This window comes from Lynx canadensis, chromosome F1, assembly GCF_007474595.2.
Source record: "Lynx canadensis isolate LIC74 chromosome F1, mLynCan4.pri.v2, whole genome shotgun sequence".
Taxonomy (NCBI): domain Eukaryota; kingdom Metazoa; phylum Chordata; class Mammalia; order Carnivora; family Felidae; genus Lynx; species Lynx canadensis.
The window spans coordinates 21,359,600-21,377,344 of record NC_044319.2 but is presented as its reverse complement, the minus strand read 5'-3'; the positions used below and the strand labels follow the sequence as shown (position 1 = coordinate 21,377,344).

At 37.0% G+C, this 17,745-nt stretch overlaps 1 protein-coding gene across 2 annotated transcripts in view; it reads left to right on the top strand.

Annotated features, from left to right (window-relative positions):
• The window catches only part of PLA2G4A (phospholipase A2 group IVA), a 159,418-nt gene that overhangs the window by 99,205 nt on the left and 42,468 nt on the right, over positions 1-17,745 (top strand). For both annotated transcript variants that reach the window (XM_030301815.2, XM_030301816.1), the window contains 3 exons: positions 3,149-3,285; positions 10,741-10,963; positions 11,821-11,935. In XM_030301815.2, coding sequence (XP_030157675.1) covers positions 3,149-3,285; positions 10,741-10,963; positions 11,821-11,935 — 475 coding nt within the window. The remainder of the gene's footprint in view (positions 1-3,148; positions 3,286-10,740; positions 10,964-11,820; positions 11,936-17,745) is intronic.

Sequence of the window (17,745 nt, the reverse complement as noted above, 5' to 3'; positions counted from 1 at the left end):
CACAGGTTCAAAGCCATTTAAATTGCTCCATTGTGCCGGTGGAATGCGTTTTCATCAGTGAGGTCCCCAAACTGCATCTAATTAGGATGCCTAGGGTCTTCCAGGTTGGGACCACTTGGTATTAGACAAAGCCTTGGATGAGGAAATTAGTCCTAGGTGTCGGGCTCTTCACTGTCCTATCTCCGCTAAGACTTCCCTTTCCATATATAAGAGTTTGATAGACTTTTGGTCCTTCTAGTTCTAAAATAATAGTTCCATATATATATATATATATATATATATATATATATATATATATCTCATTGGTCAATGAATACCCAAGGATCAGAATCCAAGTGATTGGAACACGATGCATCCGTGTTGTGTATTTTGCATTTCTGAGATTGAGTGCAGTATTTCCCCTGCAGCTGGCCCCCTGCCCCGGGGGTTCTTCTCCTGGGCAATGGCCGCATCATCTGCTGGGAGCAAAGCTAGAAACCCTAACAGTCTGACCACACTCCTTCCTCTTTTGTGCCTAACGTCAGGTCAGTCACCAGCTTCTCCTTGTAAATGTACCTTGATTCTGTTTCTCTCCTCACAAGCTTCGCTTTAGGGGGTAGAAGAAAGGAGGAACTGTTTGCCATTCGCACCTCAGAAGAAGAGGATACCATGACTATTACAGATAAGATGGAACTGCCGAAAATACTTGAGCTCATCTCTGCACATGAGCTCCATGATTTGGACATTGATTTTGCAAATGAGACTTTGTCACATACGTAGAAAGGAAAACCTGATAACAGTAGGAAATTTTTATTTAACTCCAGTCAGAGCATCCCCACACAGTTCAGGTTCTGCTCTGCTACCCATGGGGGCTTCTTTCTTCACTTTGTTTCTTCTAAAGCCTTGAATTGCTCCATGATCTAATATCTTTGCTCCATGAACTGCTCAGTCTTCTGTCTCTGACTTCTTCTTTGATAATTGTTATCACTGAGAAACAAGGTCAAACAAAAGACACCTCTTCTCCCTGGCAATCTCACAATGCCTCCACATCATTCTCTGTCCAGTAAATATTTCCCTCCATCCACTCCCTATGCCTTTGTCTGTTCTTCCCACTGTCTTGTCCTCAAAAGACTCTAAATTTTACTGGAAGATGTTGGATTGTACTCACCATGTGCCTGATAGTCTTAAGCAGTTGTTATTAACCATTTTGGTCTCAGAAACCCATTATACTCTTAAAAAATATCATAAACTTCTAAAAGATTTTATTTATGTGGGCTATCTCTATGGATATTTACGATATTAAAAACTGAAACTGAGAAAACTTATTAAAATGTGTATTTATTTTAAATACGTTGATGTTGGGGCACCTGGGTGGCTCAGTCGGTTGAGCGTCCGACTTCAGCTCAGGTCATGATCTCACAGCTTGTGAGTTCGAGCGCCGCGTCGGGCTTTGTGCTGACAGCTCGGAGCCTGGAGCCTGCTTCAGATTCCGTGTCTCCCTCTCTCTCTGCTCCTAACCCACTCACATTCTGTCTCTGTCTCTCTCAAAAGTAAATAAAAACATTTAAAAAATTTAAATACGTTGATGTCATATTAATATAAATAACATTTTATGAAAATAATCAAATTTTCAAGAACCAAAAAAAAATGAGATCCATTTTTACAAGTATCTTTGTTGTTTGACTTAACAGAAAACAGCTGGATTCTCTTATCTGCTTTTGAATCCAATCTGTTGCTATATCACACATCCTGTAATTTCTTGAAAAACTCCATCACACCCTCGTGAAGTAATGAGAACAAAAAAAGGCAAATGACCTCTTACTGCTATCATGAAAATAGTTTTGACCTTGTGGACACCCTGAGAGCTGTGTACACTTTAAGAGCTGTTCCCTAGAGTAGAGAGAGAAACCACCAGCTCTCTTAAGCAATAATGGTTGAGGACCACAAAGAAAATGACAATCTCTCCCTCTCCAAACAAACACTTGTGTTTTAGTCATGTTGCAGACAGCCTTTGCTTCTCTACTGGGAAAACTCTTGGTTGACTCATGCTGCTTCCATTTCCAGACCGGCCTCCTTCCCTGCCCTCGTCCCTCCCTATTGAATAACTGTGCATCTTTAAAATTAAGAACCGGTTTCTTTTTTTATTTATGAAGCTCTCTCTACCATTTCAGTTTCTCTGATTGGAATTCACCACACCTTCTGGACCTCACGTACTCCCAACCTGTAGCACTTTATTTTAGTAAGGCATGTTAGCATGAACCCCAATGTAGGAACCTGGGGTTTGACTCCTGACTGCGATTTATTAGTTGCATGACCCAGAACAAGTTTTCGAGGTCTTGCTTCCAAGTACCTTGGTTGCTCACCTATAAAAGAGCATAAAATCCTATAAACCTGTAAAATCTTCATGTGGATTTTGTGGTTATCAAATGAGATAATTTCTATGAAATACTTAGAACAGTTCCTATCAGATAGTAATTGCTCAACAGATGTCATCTGTCCCCATTCGTACTATTGTCATAATTATTATTATGTTTCTGCCTCACTTAAATAAACTATATTCCCCGGATCCACCTGTGATGACTGAAAGATAGAGACCGCTCAATGAGATTTATTTAATAGATTAAAGAGTAAATAAATTTTTTAGGTCTTGTCACATTCTTTTTTAATTGCTTGAATAATAGCATGTATTTTGAAATGAGTCAGCATAAAGGAGTAGTAAGAATTATGCGCCAAGAGGGCACAGTGCTTACTTAACCAGAAGTCACCAGTTAATAGGCCTTATGCAAGTAATATCACCATTGTAGAACTTCCATCTGCAGAATAAGCAAAGACTTTTTTGTTCACCTTGCAGGATTTTTGAGAGGATAAAAAAAATGCACCCGAAAGCAAGCCAAAAACTGCAAAGGGTCAAGTAAATATAGGGAGTCATGGTTGTCGTTATTTTTAAATAGAGTTAGTTGGTGTTTTAGCAATGTCTGCCTTCTAAGAGACATTAATTCTTGATTGTCTTATATGAAACATTTTCCTTTTTAAAAATTAGTTATTATTAAGGTATGATGGAATTTACAATTCCTGATTACCAAATGTAGAACATACAACATAAAAGTTGAAACAAAACAGAAATGTATTTTATGGCTTCACAAATGATCTCTTTGTTTCATCATCCCAGGTGCCTGTGGTGGCCATACTGGGCTCAGGTGGAGGGTTCCGAGCCATGGTCGGATTCTCCGGTGTGATGAAGGCACTATATGAATCAGGAATTTTGGACTGTGCTACTTACGTTGCTGGCCTTTCGGGCTCCACATGGTTAGTATGCATTTTAAATCTTAGTTATATCATGCTAAATGTTTTGCATTTATCTACCTCAAACCTTAGAAAAGAAAAGAGGATTTAGAAAATTAACCTTAACTTCACATTACTGAAGTATTGCAGCTTCATTGAATAATTTGCTTCTAAAAAACGTTTTTTACGGCAAATTCATACATAATGATGACTCTTGTCATAAATTTACTCCCTTTAAGCCTGTTTGTAACTTAAAATGCAGTTAAATGTAAAATTTAAAAATAGATCAATTGAAATTCTATATAAATATCACAGAGGTGGAATAACGTACTCCACCCGTAATTAATTTAATCTTCCTATAATTTTCTGATTTGTAATCTTTCAGCAATCATGTCTAAGTCTCCATGATTCACTGGGTATTCATTTTCTTCTCTAGGGCAAATAGAATGAAATGCAAGATACCTTAGTATATAAAAGAAGAAAAACAACTTTTGAATGCAGAAATGCAATAAGTTTCACTGATTTGCATATAATTGTGAAATTAATCCTTTAAATGTATTTAAGCGCAGCTAAATCTGGATAGAAACATAAAACATCTGCATGTATAATATTTGTGCACTGTAGATTTGACTTTTCACAAACGTGTATAAAACATGTTCAAAGACTCTACTGTGTACTTTTTGGTTTGCCTAACTCATAGAAGCACATTGAAAATCAAATATTAGTTCTTCCCCAGATGTCTCAACTATGAGTGTCACCTTATTACAAAATGTCTGACTTTGACTTACAAGGCTTTTTAATCATGCAGCTATAGTAAAGTTCATCTGTTATAATACTATACTAAATATGTCTAGCACTCTAAAAATTTCTGTACCTTCTCATCCTGTGAGATGGATCTGAGTTTTTTCATTTTTCAACTAAAGAAAATTTGACTCAGAAGCCAAGTGATTTGAACCAGCATGTAAAGTCAGGCTTTTGATCCTCTGTTCTAGCATTCTTTGAATTAAACCATAACCTTCTATTGGACAGGTATAGATTCTACATAGAGATTCACCTATAAAGAGTCTACAGTTTCTTAAATATTTTGAATCAGATTCTTTAGCTAAGAAACAAAAACTTAGAATTATGGTTGCCACCTTCTTTGTATGTACCCTCAAAATGATTTATCTCTTTTGAAAAAAGGGTGTAGCCCATCATTATTCTTTCCCTTGAAGGAAAGAACAGGCACCTGCCTGTTTAATGAGTAATATGATGGAAAAACTTGGACCCTTAGATTAATTTGCCTACTCAAGCATTTTGTTATTACTCTTTGAATGGCTTTCTTTCTCTGAATTCAGTATTTGTTAGATCCCTGTGGTCCATCCCTGACTGATACATTACAGGAAGCTTACTTTCTTAGACTCAGCTAGTAAAGACAGAGCAGGTGTGATTTGGGGTGCTGATTTGAGGGTATAATAATGCATGTTTAGGCTTAATTAGAGCTGCAGTCATTGAGTTGGTTATGGATTTGGGGCAACTTTGGGCGACATCTTATATTCTGTCGGGATTCGAAAAACAAGTCCTGCAAAATGTAAAGGAAATTTTAAATGTTACAGGCCAATCATTTAAACATTTACAGACCATGTGTTTCTATATACAAAAATTTCTATATACAAAAAATTGTCTAAATTCCTCAAGATTAGCCTTCACTAATTTATTCTATTTCCTTAAAGGACACTCACTCCTAAAATCCTTACAATTGATTTTCACCTGAAAGCACCTAATTTTCAAATATAATGGTGTCTTGAAATTCTTTTTCTCCTTGACTTTTTGGGGGAGCCAGGGAGGATGAGGTTGGCAGTTGGGACATTTCACACATTAGCTGTCCCTCTTACAAATCCCTCCTACTATGCCTTTTTGTTTTTATTTCATCCTCTCTTATTGCTCTGCCTTCCATACTGTCTTTACTACTTTCACTGCTTTTCTCCTTAATGTGAGGAGACCTCCTTTTTGTTCTGTTATATCTACCCACCCCCTTGGTAATTTCACCAATTTCTACCACTTCAGCTATTACTACCAATAATTTAGTTCATGGGACTCTAGAACACCCCAAAAGCTAATGGACCAAAAAGGGAAGGAAATCCCTAATGGACAATGCAAAGTAGCTGTCAGAGAAGAGCACCACGTAAAAAATGACCCAGAGGTCAAGGGTGGAGAGTACTTCAAGAAATAGTGGGTCTTTTAATAGAGTGAAACATGGGTGAGAAGCTTAGCTTAGAACTGGGTTTGGAAATCTTTAGTGGTTTTAGCAAAAATCACTAAAGGAAATAAAGAAAACTCTTGATCTTGAAATTGCAAGTAAGAAGTGAATAGAAGATGAAGAAAGGTGGGGAGGTAAACCTTTCAGGTGCTGTATTTCAAGAAGGGGAATATAGGAACTCGGGGAAGGGTTTTGGTTTTGTTTTATTTTCAGAATTTCAGGGACTTGGATATTTTTTGTAGAAGTCTGAAGTAAAGGAAATAATGTAAAAGGATAGATGGAAGGTAAAGAAATAGGTGGTTTGTGGATAGAAAAAGATTCAGACAGAGACAGGATGGGACAAGAGAAGAAGCACAAGTGAAAGCTGTTCATTGTGGAGAGAAGAGATACTTCCTGAACAGAAGAAAAGGTGGTCAGGATGATGCATATTCATTTTCTCTTGAACAGTATAGGCAAGAAGGTAAAAAGTTCAAAGGAAGGAATTCGGAAAGACTTGGATAAACAAATTACACTCTTGTGTTGTGTAAGTTTTTATATTCTGCTGACACATGACCATTACTTGGCACAAATGAGGTAATACGGAAATATTTGGAGAAGCCCTGGACCTCCCAAAAAGGTTTCTGTGATCACAAAAGAGAATTTTATGTAGGACAAAGGCTTCCCTTGTAACTGCTACTATCCTTATGGTAATTATTTCTGAAATTATTTTGGGATGATACTGTGCTATTCATTACATATAAATGTTAGCCAACCAGTTGGCACAACCCTCTTCCCCAGTACAGCTTCATCTGCAGAATCATAAGGGGCTGTGGGCTCTTGACTGCCACGCGTGTATGACCTTGCCATCTAAAGACAAATCAGAGTAGCTCTGCAATGATAGCAGTGGGGCTCAGTCCATTAAAGTGACCCAAATGGAATTGAAGAAGGAGAACTTTCAGTTCAGGAGTCTGAAGACTTCCCGCAGCATTGAACAATGAAACAATTTTAGGGGATGTTGTCAGATAAGAAGTGATAGTCTAAAAGATCAAGGTGTAAGTTAGAGAAAAATATGTTGTTTGGGGTGGTGACTGTGCTTGGCTTGTTCGCTTAATGAATCTCTCCAGTTTATCACACACTGAATGACTAAATGAAGATTTGCATAAGTAACTGCCTTTTGAGGGGAAAATTAATCTAGAGATTTCTTTAGGGTTTCAGGCTATTTGCTTCACAAATGTCAAGGGTCTTCTCAAGCCATTCCGAATTTTAGTGCTTTTGAGACTTGCTTTTGACACTTTCTTAAGCATAGAAATTCTATATGTTTACCCCTAAGGATTCTGATTTGGCAAGTCCTTGGAGGCCAGGCACTGATATTTTAAAACGTTGGCCAGGCGATCTGGAGGAAGAAACTGCACTGAGAATTCCTTGTGCAGTTTTGACATGATTTAGGTATTAGAATTTCACACTTAGCCTAAAATGCATTCGTATGGAGAGAATGATGTGTTCCATCATATAAATATGTTGAAAAATTAGAGGCGAATATCTTAAGATTTATAGAGAAATAAGTTGAGGATCCTTCCATTCATTAATTATTTGTAGAGGCCCTGCTATGTCTAAGTCACTTAGTTTCAGAAATTTGATTGGTATAATTGGGAATCACGTATTAGTAAAGAGATGAAAATTAAGACTTAACTATAGAGTTGCAAATTGGGGTGATGTTTGTGTGCTTTAGATGGTAGCATGTCCACAGAAACTAGTAACAGTGAATCCTGCCTTGGTGCAACCAAGGAAACAAAGACAGCTATTTAAAGAAAACTGGCCATTGCCTACCCCTCCATCTTTAGCATCACCAAAGCTAAAACTCAGGTCTTGCATGTCACCGTGATGACATCATGAAGAGTCTGTCCAATTCACACTCATGAATTCTAAAAAATAAATGCTGAACAAGCAGAGAACATTAACCCAGTGCCAAAGGCTGAGGTATCTAGGTCTTTTTGTCTTTGGCTAGGGCTTGTATCCTCAAACCAAGTGCTTCATAGTAGGGAAAGAATCAGAGAGGGAAAGGGGGAGAGAAAAATTCCCTCAAGTGAATGAGTTTACTTCAGCATTTAGAGAAAAGAAATGGACTTTAGAAAAATTCCCTCAAGTGAATGAGTTTACTTCAGCATTTAGAGAAAAGAAAAGAAACCTTCCTACATGGAACAGAGAGAATTGGGCTGACATCTGTATACTTTTTGGCCATTTAAAAAAATCTACCTCTGAAACTGTGGCACAAGTCCTAGCTTCTGAGCAATCCTCAAACCCCAGAGGAAGGACTTTCTTGATCTAGAGCCAATGGCTAACATTGAGGAGAAGGGAAGGGAAGGGAAGGGAAGGGAAGGGAAGGGAAGGGCAGGGCAGGGCCTTCAGATCTTGCTGGGGACAATTCATGGGGCAAAGGTACTTACTAGAATCATAAGTTGATTCATTTAAAGACCAGCTAAGTAGAGATGGAGAAGGGAAGTCTTAAATAATGTTATTTCCGATTTAAGTAATTACATCTTTCTGCTGAATAGTTGGAAATGACAACTTCCAACAGCAGAATGATCATATTATTTCCTTTTTATCTGTCTTTTGAAAAGATTATTCTGAAGCTAAATTGTTCTCTACTGACATTAAGTGTTTGGTCCTTTTCTTTATTTTTACCCTGCTTCATTAAGGAAAGGATTTAATGTATCTTATAAAGTAAAACTGGGTTGCATACAATAAGGATAGAAGTGAAAAAAGGTAAGTAAATATATAACTAGAAATTCAATTAAAAATTCATTCTATAACCTATAGCTCTGAAAAGCATGAAACACAGGCTTGAGTTTAAGCTTTCTAAAGTCCAAGGCAAAATCGAACTATGTAAAATCCAATTACATAATATAATTTTTAAAAAGCTAAGGGCAAACCAATTGTCCATGGAGGTAGAAATTATTCTTGTTAATAAAACCAGTAAAGAAGTTCTTAGTGTTCCCATAAAGAATGAAGCATATCCTGGATAGTTCCAGAGTCAACCAGTTAGAGGCACCAAAAGATGTTTTATTGTCCTATTTTTATTATGTTCTTAAATACAAACCAATGCATTCCATCAATGCATGCAATTATTGAAAAGTAGGATGAGGTCCAGAAAACCAGGTGTTTATTGATTTTGATGAGTCATGTGATAGACCTTAGAATAACTACAGGAGTAGATAGACCCTAGTATCTCTCAAGTACTCTAAGCTGTATTTTTTATAGATATTTGGTAATTATCCCAGGCTTGACTCTGGAGTAAGTCTTTTTTATTTATCTTTATCACATGTTTGGGGGGAATTTTAGGAATCCAATTTATGTAATAAAGATCTTTTAAGAATTCTTATTTGTTTTTATCTATTATTAAGTTTATGTTATTTTGAGAGAGAGAGAAAGTACACATGTGCACACAGGAGAGACAGAGGGAGAGAGAGAATCCCAAGTAGGCTCTGTCCTGTCAGCGCAGAGCCTGACACGGGGCTTGATCCCATAAACTGTGAGATCATGACCTGAGCTGAAGTTAAGAGTTGGACACTTAACCAACTGAGCCACCCAGGCGCCCCAAGGATTTTTATTTAAAAAAATTTTTTTGTGGGAGGAGCGCCTGGGTGGCTCAGTCGATTAAACGTCCGACTTCGGCTCAGGTCATGATCTCCCAGTCTGTGAGTTCGAACCCCGCATCGGGCTCTGTGCTGTCGGTTCAGAGCCTGGAGCCTGCTTCGGATTCTGTGTCTCCCTCTCTCTCCACCCCTCCCTGACTCACGCTCTGTCTCTGTCTCTCAAAAAATGAATAAACGTTAAAAGGTCTCTCATCACTCTCCATTTGTTAACTTATAATTATTCTCAACTTGTCTCCAAAGAACTCTGAATCCAATAAGAAATTCTAATTTCATGTGAAATGGAAGTAGTTTGGTCTCTAAGAACTGAAATCTTATTTAAGAGATTTAATAAGCCTATCAGGGGAGAAGACACATTTTAAATTCTCATTCTGTTATTAATTGGGGAACTGTGAACATTTATTTAAATTCATCAATCCTCTCTTTCCTCATCTTTAAAATAGAAGAATTGAAAGCATTTCAGGTCTTCAAGGCAATAGCTTATGTACAGTTAACCAGCCCAGGCTTCAGGAAGGGCAGGGACCCAGTAAGGGTCAGGTTTCTCCCCTCCCTGAAGGAAAGATAAACCATTGTAGTAGGCATTTCTATTTGAATGTCAAGGAAACAGGAGATTAAACTATGCCCTGTTTTCTCTTTGGTTGGATGAAGGGGTGGAGTATATATTTCTTTCATTATTTTGTTTTCTCAGTTCAGTAGTTCAAAAACTGTGCTTTCCATGTGCTCGGCATTTGCTAGTCATTGAGGCTAGAGAAGATGAATAAACAAAGTTTTCCCAGCAAGAGATCACAAGACTAAGGGAGATAGATAAGTAAAGTCATACTTAATGTTCAGTACGGAGAGCTACAATACTAGAGATATTGGTGCACAGGAAGGAGGGTGGTAACTGAATGTTTATTGTCTAAATATCAAATACCAAGGTAGTATCTACTGATTTCCAGTATTACTAGAAGTGGCCAAATGGCTGGTGGCCAAGAATGTCCATAAGAAAGCATTTACCTTGAAGACTTCTTTCTCTCCAGGATTTCACAATCAGATTTGGATGCCCAGAAATTCTGAGACCTACAATTGGCAAGGCTCGGGATTCTACCCAGTTGGCAATGGGCAAAATAAAAACAAAAATACATTTGTTAGGAGAATTAGGCATTCACAATAGTTTAGACAGCACATTTCCTACCTATAGTTAATCATTATGGAAAGTCAAATTATCAGATTACTTGACTGGTATTATATCCAGACAAGTAAGTTTATTTACATGACTTAAATGTGTTGTGTTCATCAGTCTCTGATAATCTAATAGGAATTACCCATTCCCAGAGGCTAGACGGTGGACAGCCAGTAAGCCCACTAGGGCATCCTCTCCTCTGGACTGGGCTTGGGAAGTCCACTATTTCCTTTGAGACCTCTCTTTTACTTGGCCTTTGTTGTGGACCAGCTCCTTTCTGATTGATACATTCTTTCCTTAAATGGATTAATATCTTTAATCAGATAATTAAGTTAACCAACCATTTCTAACATTCTTTATTTTTCTTATGACAGAGAGCACCTGCCTTCTTTGGAGACTACTATGTGACGTCCTTTCTCGTTACTAATCATCTTTTGTCTTCTTTACAGGTACATGTCAACCTTATATTCTCACCCCGATTTTCCAGAGAAAGGGCCAGAGGAGATTAATGAAGAGCTAATGAAAAATGTTAGCCACAACCCCCTTTTACTTCTCACACCACAGAAAGTCAAGAGATACATTGAGTCTCTATGGAAGAAGAAAAGCTCTGGGCAACCTGTCACCTTTACTGACATCTTTGGGATGTTAATTGGAGAAACACTAATTCACAATGTAAGCTATGGCTCAAACTGCAATCCTTTTAATACAAATCGGCCATGTATATCATAATGTTTTAATAAAACAAAATGATGCATTTGGTTTTTCTTTTAATTTATTTAAATTCAAGTTAGTTAACATACAGTGTAGTACTGGTTTCAGGAGTAGAACCCAGTGATTCATCATTTCCATATAACATTTTATAAAAGTCACTTGACTCAACTGATTCTATCAACAATGTGTCCTGAGTACGCATTGTCCTGCCAGACATAACACTTCTACATTTCCAACTAGTGCTTACTAATTCTTTCTGTGTATCAGTTTTGATGTATAGAGAAGTACTTTTGTATTCTTCAATACACATTTTGACCTCTTACTGTCCACTCCTCCACACCCCAATGGCAGTCTTTTTAAATAAAGGGATGAATACAAGTAGTATTTTAGTGGTAGAGGAAAAACGAGGTTCCCTAAAGAAAGCCAGAAAAGGGAATAAGTCACATGGAGCAAGCCTATTTGACACATGACTACAGTGTGACATTTCATCTGAAGATAAAGTGTGGGAGACAGAGTCTGTGCCAGGGAATCTGGGGTCCAACTGCTTTCTGGGCTTCGTAGCTGCCAAGTTCTTCTTCAGTTCAAATGTAGCCATAATCTTTAAAAGAGTTACGGTTGTTCTTAGAATGAAGATAATAATTACCTCCATAGAGCTTACTTGCTGTCGTTTATTAGGACCCAGAGATTTCTAGAAGAAGGAAGACTGATTTTTATTAGAGAAGTTTTAAGTGTCTTGATTGGAAGTACTATTTTAAATAGTTTTCTCTCTGTATATGTTTCTATATTGAAAACCATTTCTTTATTTCTTCTGTGGACAGAGAATGAACACTACCTTGAGTAGTTTGAAGGAAAAAGTCAATTCTGCACAATGCCCTTTACCCCTTTTCACCTGTCTCCATGTCAAACCTGACGTTTCGGAGCTAATGTTTGCAGGTATGTGATTTCCTCTTTCAAAGCATTTCCAGGAACCTTTGAACTGCGGTTTCTAATGATTTTCATTAGAGGAAGATCCTAAGCAATTTTATTTGTCTATTTTAATGTATTTTCGGTAACATAAAAACATTGGAAGGTACAAGAAAATGCTAAGCTAGATGATTTTCTGGTTGGACAGACTATTCCATGAAACTAATATACATTCCAGTTACTAATATACCTTCATTTAAATTAGTAAAATAAAAAAGAAATTATTAAAGAGTCATGAATATAACCACCTCAATTTTAGTTACTCATTCTTCAAGGACTTTTAACAAAATAGCATGCTTTTAGGCAATGCATATGCTTTTGCTTACTGCTTATATTTTCATTAAATTGGGTAACATGATGTATGTTTATCATTCAAAGCACCATTTTCGTCTTTATAATTCAGCATTCAAAAAGTACTAGTCTTTGCTTCTGGCAACTGGCGAACAAAATACCCCATATTGTTAAATCTCACATGTAAATATTTGTTTTCTCTGTCGCCTTGCTTCTTGTTGGGTGCTCTAAAAGTATGTGACATCATACTTGGGGCGGGCCTTTGCTGGTCCTAATCTGCAATGTGGTAGCATTTCTGACTGTAGATGGTAGGGTTCATTGTAATTTTAGGAAAAGTACCTCAGTGAAATCAGTCACTCCATGAGCTTAAAAAAGTCATTGTGAATGGAAGGTAATTAACAGATTTGTAGCCAGAATCCTTTTGCAAATTTTACAAGGTCTCACTCTTTTCAACTGACTATTCCCAGGCAAGAATTTTGAATTGTTTATAAAAAGCAGTGCACCTGGAATTCACTCATTCTAATCTTTATCAGTTAATTGACTAAAACATTCGTCATGCTTATGATTCAGAAATCACTTACTATATTTATTATCTTATTCAATTTTTACTATAACTCGGGAAGTGAGGTATTTTTAGCTCTGCTTCTTAGAAGCAAAAACAAAACCTCAGAAAAATTAAATGATTTGCACATTGCCGCGTAGAAACTAAGCAGCAGAGCTGAGGTTTGTTCGCAAAAAGCCCTTGTTCTTTTTATTAAAATAATGGCTCCTCTGGTTACTGACTGTGTAGACGTAGTATGACAGGTGCTAAGCATGAACTCCCCTCCCCCGCCCCCACAGTATATTGCCCCTGTTCTATAAGACCTTATAATCTGTTTGGGAAATCTGCAATCATTATTAAACAAGTTAAGATACAAGAAGGAAGTTACTGTGCATTGTTCCCTTGACCAAGTTACATGCCTTTTTTAGTCTCAGTTTCCACATCTGTTAAATGAGGATGAGACTCTCATAGTGTTTTCACTAAATAAATGATATAAAGTATGCAAAGTACATAAAAGCAGTGGCAGGCCCAAATTAAGTTTAAGTAAATCTTAAAAATGTAGTGCTCTGTGAAAGCTGTGTGAGAAATCAGAGGTCTTGGATCTTAATGAGAAATAGGATTTGTATATGAGAGGCAAATTTAATTTTCGAATGGGAGGTAAGGCACGCAGTAGGAGTCTGGGATAACCATGGCATGTCAGCAGCAATTGGGAGCAAGATCTTGAATGTAATGTAGCTCAGAGGGAGAGGTGAAATTTATTCAGGTAAGAAAAGTAAGTGCCATGATGAAATTGGTTGTGTTTTGTTTTTGCTTTCCTAGAGCTGTTATTCCTGGAATATTTGGAGATAGGTTGATAAATCCTCCTAGTAAGCTAGTCAAATCTGTGCATAGCCAAATAAGCCATTTTACCCCACAGCATTATGCTATGGTCAAATAAGCACTAGACTAATTTGGAAGCCTTGTCTTATTTCTAAGCTGAAATACATTAGGTGGGTCATTTAATCTGATTCTTATTTTCCTCGTTATTAAAAAAATGATATTAATAAATATCAGGTTTATATTACAGAGCTGTGAAGACAATCACATGAGACAGGCAGAAGACAGAATATCGTAAAAGAGACCTAAAATATAATAGTGTTATTACTATTGTTAAAATTGTGATGACATTTTGACAGTTACCTTTTTTCATTCTTAACTTTGAAGCAGTAGCAATTCTCAGTAGAAAATCTGATCGAGATAATTAAAGAAGAATTCATATTTCAGCAAGTGAATATTTTGGACTCATTTAGAATTGGGAAAGGCCGTTTTATGTTCAGTTGGTCATCTTTTGACCTGGATGTGTCTTATTTGGGCCATCTGCCTAACTGTGATACTGGTACCAGGATGAGAGATACACCATTAACCTTCATTGTTAAGCTTCTATGATAAGGAGATTCAAAGCTGTTTCTTCTAACAGAGTTGGACAAAGCCATCAAGCATTAGTTATGTGGATCTTATACCCGATAAGACATTCAAAAGTGTATGTTATGAAGGTTCAAGTAGCTTGGGTTATTGACGGAAAAAAAGGAGACATGTCTATACTTTATTCTTTTAAAGTTTGCTTAGATTAAAAGTGAATATTCAAGGGAAAAAGTTGAAATATTATGTGAATAATATTTTTAAAAGCCAAGGAGCCAAATTATCTTAGCTTACAGAAGTTTGATCGCCTTTATTTCAACAATATTAGAGAATGTTTTTCTTCCCTTTAGAATAGTTTTAAACATTTTCCTCTTTTGAAGATTTTAAACAAACATTCATTGTTTAAACTGTTAAATATTTTTGACTCCTTCACTTAACTACACTGCTTTCGTTTTCATTTCCATTGGTCAGTAAATTGCATTTATTGAGTACAACTTACCAACATCATGTTAAATTCTTTGAGATACCGTCAGAGTAAAAATATGGCATTTTTCCTCAAGAAAGTTACAATCCCATTAACAAGACAGAAACAAAACATGAAAAATGAAAGAGCCGTACACATAGAATATTATGATCTGTTTTTTTTAGTATATGTGCTGCTGAAGTGAGCACGAATATTATGGTCTATCAAAGTGTGTAGAACTGATCTAAGTGTAAGATATTGTACAGATTTATTACAGTCATACGGACAGCTTTATGAGGTGATGGAGTTGCGATTCCATTTGAACATGGAAAGATCTATCAAGTGGAGGTGAATAGTCCTCTTTGTGTGAAACAGGATGAGAAAATGCTCAGAAAGGGGGTCAAAAATATGTTTTCAAGAGCAGTAAAAAGAAACCAGACTTAGTACGAGCCGGTGAAGGGTGGTACATTTGGGAAAATTATTAGTGCCAAGTTACAGAAAGATTTGAATTCCAGACAGAAATATTTTTCTTCAGTTATGGAGATAGTGGGAAACATTTAGTGTTTAGGGGTAGGACAATGAAATTATTTAGTGTTTTTGAAAAAAAGTATTTTGTTGATTCATATGGGTAGATTAACAAGGAAAGAAACCGGAAGCAGTGCTATCACTGTGCGTTTGTAATAAAGTCCTGGAACTAGGGAGATACTGATAAGAAGAGCAGAAGACAGAGGTGAAAAGCCCAAAGGTTATCAGTGAAAGGTGGTAATGGATTGGTTTGATGTGAGTGAGTAAAAGAGTGGTTTCAATTTTTGAAAAATTTCTTTTTGAGGGCTGTAATAGTGTTGTTTACCAAAAGAGGTAGGCTAGACTGGGAGGAAGGGTGATTAATTCCTTTCCAGGCAAGCATAGTGGGATGCAACGACAGTGTATGTAAGTGTAAATCCACAACAGGAAGTTGGAAAGGAGTAGATGGAGGTGTGGGAGAGAAGTTCAAGTTTGAAACATACGAGTTAACAGCAAAAGAATAATAGTCACGCACTACCATGGTGAGTTCTTGACTAAGGAATAAAGAACAATCTTACCTTGAGAATGCTTTAATTGCGTGTACACAAACCACAGCATTAATAAAGATGAGATTACTCGAGAAGTTATTGTGTTTCAGTACCCAAGATAAGGGGATGAGATTCAGAGATAGGTAATTACTTTTAGTGATACAGAAATTTTCCTAGCAGCCTCTGATTCATTGCTAGTCATATCTCACTAACTCCATGTAAATCATTATAAAGCACATCACTTTATGAAGAAAGGTATATGTGCCACTTGGCTTTGATTTGAAATGAATTATGTGTTCTCATCACAACTGTGATTTCATAACTTACTTCACAGAAGTAGAATGTTATGATCTACCACTGAGTAAACAATAAATATACACCCGCAATCCCTTTTCTAAAACTAGAGATAGATGTTTTGGAATTCAGAACATTTTAGATTTTAAAGTTTAAAAAAAAAAAAAAACTTGCCGTGTATGGTACATAATAACCCCCAGGGATCTTATAATCAAATAGAGTGATTTCTGTAATAGAATGTGTCAATATGCATATTTAATGAGATAAAAAAAATAAGTCATGCATCATTCAGGACTGGTTTTTTTTTTTTTTTTTCTGCTGAATGAATTCAGGTCAGATTTTACCACCAAATGAATAGCAAAAAACTTTGTGGAGTTTTAAGTTATCTGGATTTTGGTTTGTTTGAATAGATATTTAATAGTTTCAGAAAGGGGAGTGGATAAAGGAGGGCAGAGGGTTATGGGTTAGGCAAGGGTGGATAATGGTGGAACTTCATAGAGGATGGCCAATGAAAATTGACCTTGAACTAAGGGATAAGAAGGAGCAAGCCTTGGAATTGCATAAGGTAATAGCAAGCATTAAGGCACTGCGGTGTCAGTGAGCTTTCTCTTTGAGGAACATTAAGAAGATTTGTGTGGCTCAAGTGGAAAGAGCAAGACCGGCATAATGGGAGATTGGTTAGGACATGAGGTCAAGAGGCACTAGCCAGACCATTAAGAAGCCTTGTTGACCGCATTTTTGTGTTCAGTGTAATGGAAAGCCATTGGAAAGCTTTCAGCTGGCATTAGTGTGCTGTGATTTCTATTTTTAAAATTTTGTTCTGGCAACAGGTATCAAAAAGATAGCAGGGGAACGGAGAAGGGATGTTTTAGAAGACTACTGGGGAGATCCAGGGAGGAGGGTATGACAGCTTGTACCAGTAGGGTACAAATGGATGGTGATCCATGGTGGACAAATGGATAAGCAGCCAGTTTCTAACCTTATCTGATAAGAGAGTCTACAGAACTTGAGTTTTTGTATGTAAGATATAAAGGGGAAAGAACCGTCAAGGATAAAGTATATATAATGGTACGAATATATGAAAAGTAGTGCCATTTACCAAGAAAAGGAAGACTGAGAGAGAAGCAAGTGTAGGAAATGGGTGTCAGAAATGGGAATTCTTTTTGGATGCATAATTAAACATAGTGATAGCCATGGAAATACATGAAATATAGCAGTGGCTACCATTTATGGAGTGATTAAGATGTGCTATTCCTTCTTCTGAGTTCTCTACATTTTTAAAACATTTTTTTAATGTTTATTTATTTTTGAGAGAGAGACGGAGTGTGAGCGGGGGAGGACAGAGAGAGAGGGAGACACAGAATCCGAAGCAGGCTCCAGGCTCTGAGCTGTCTGCACTGAGCTTGATGTGGGGCTCGAACTCACAAACCATGAGATCATGACCAGAGCCGAAGTCAGATGCTTAACAGACTGAGCCACCCAGGCGCCCCTACATTTCTTAACTCATTAGATTTTCACAATTCTACGGTCTCCTGATTTTATTCACATCCTATAGATTAGGGAAGTAAGACACCAAGAACACAAGTAATCTACCCAAGGTTGCACAGTTAGTAAGAAGAAAAATGGGATTTGAACCTGGGACTCTGGCTCCATAGCCTCTACTCCTAGAAATTATACTTTATTGACCCTATTACCATGTATTTCTTAAGACACTCAGCATAAAAACTTTGTGTTATAATCT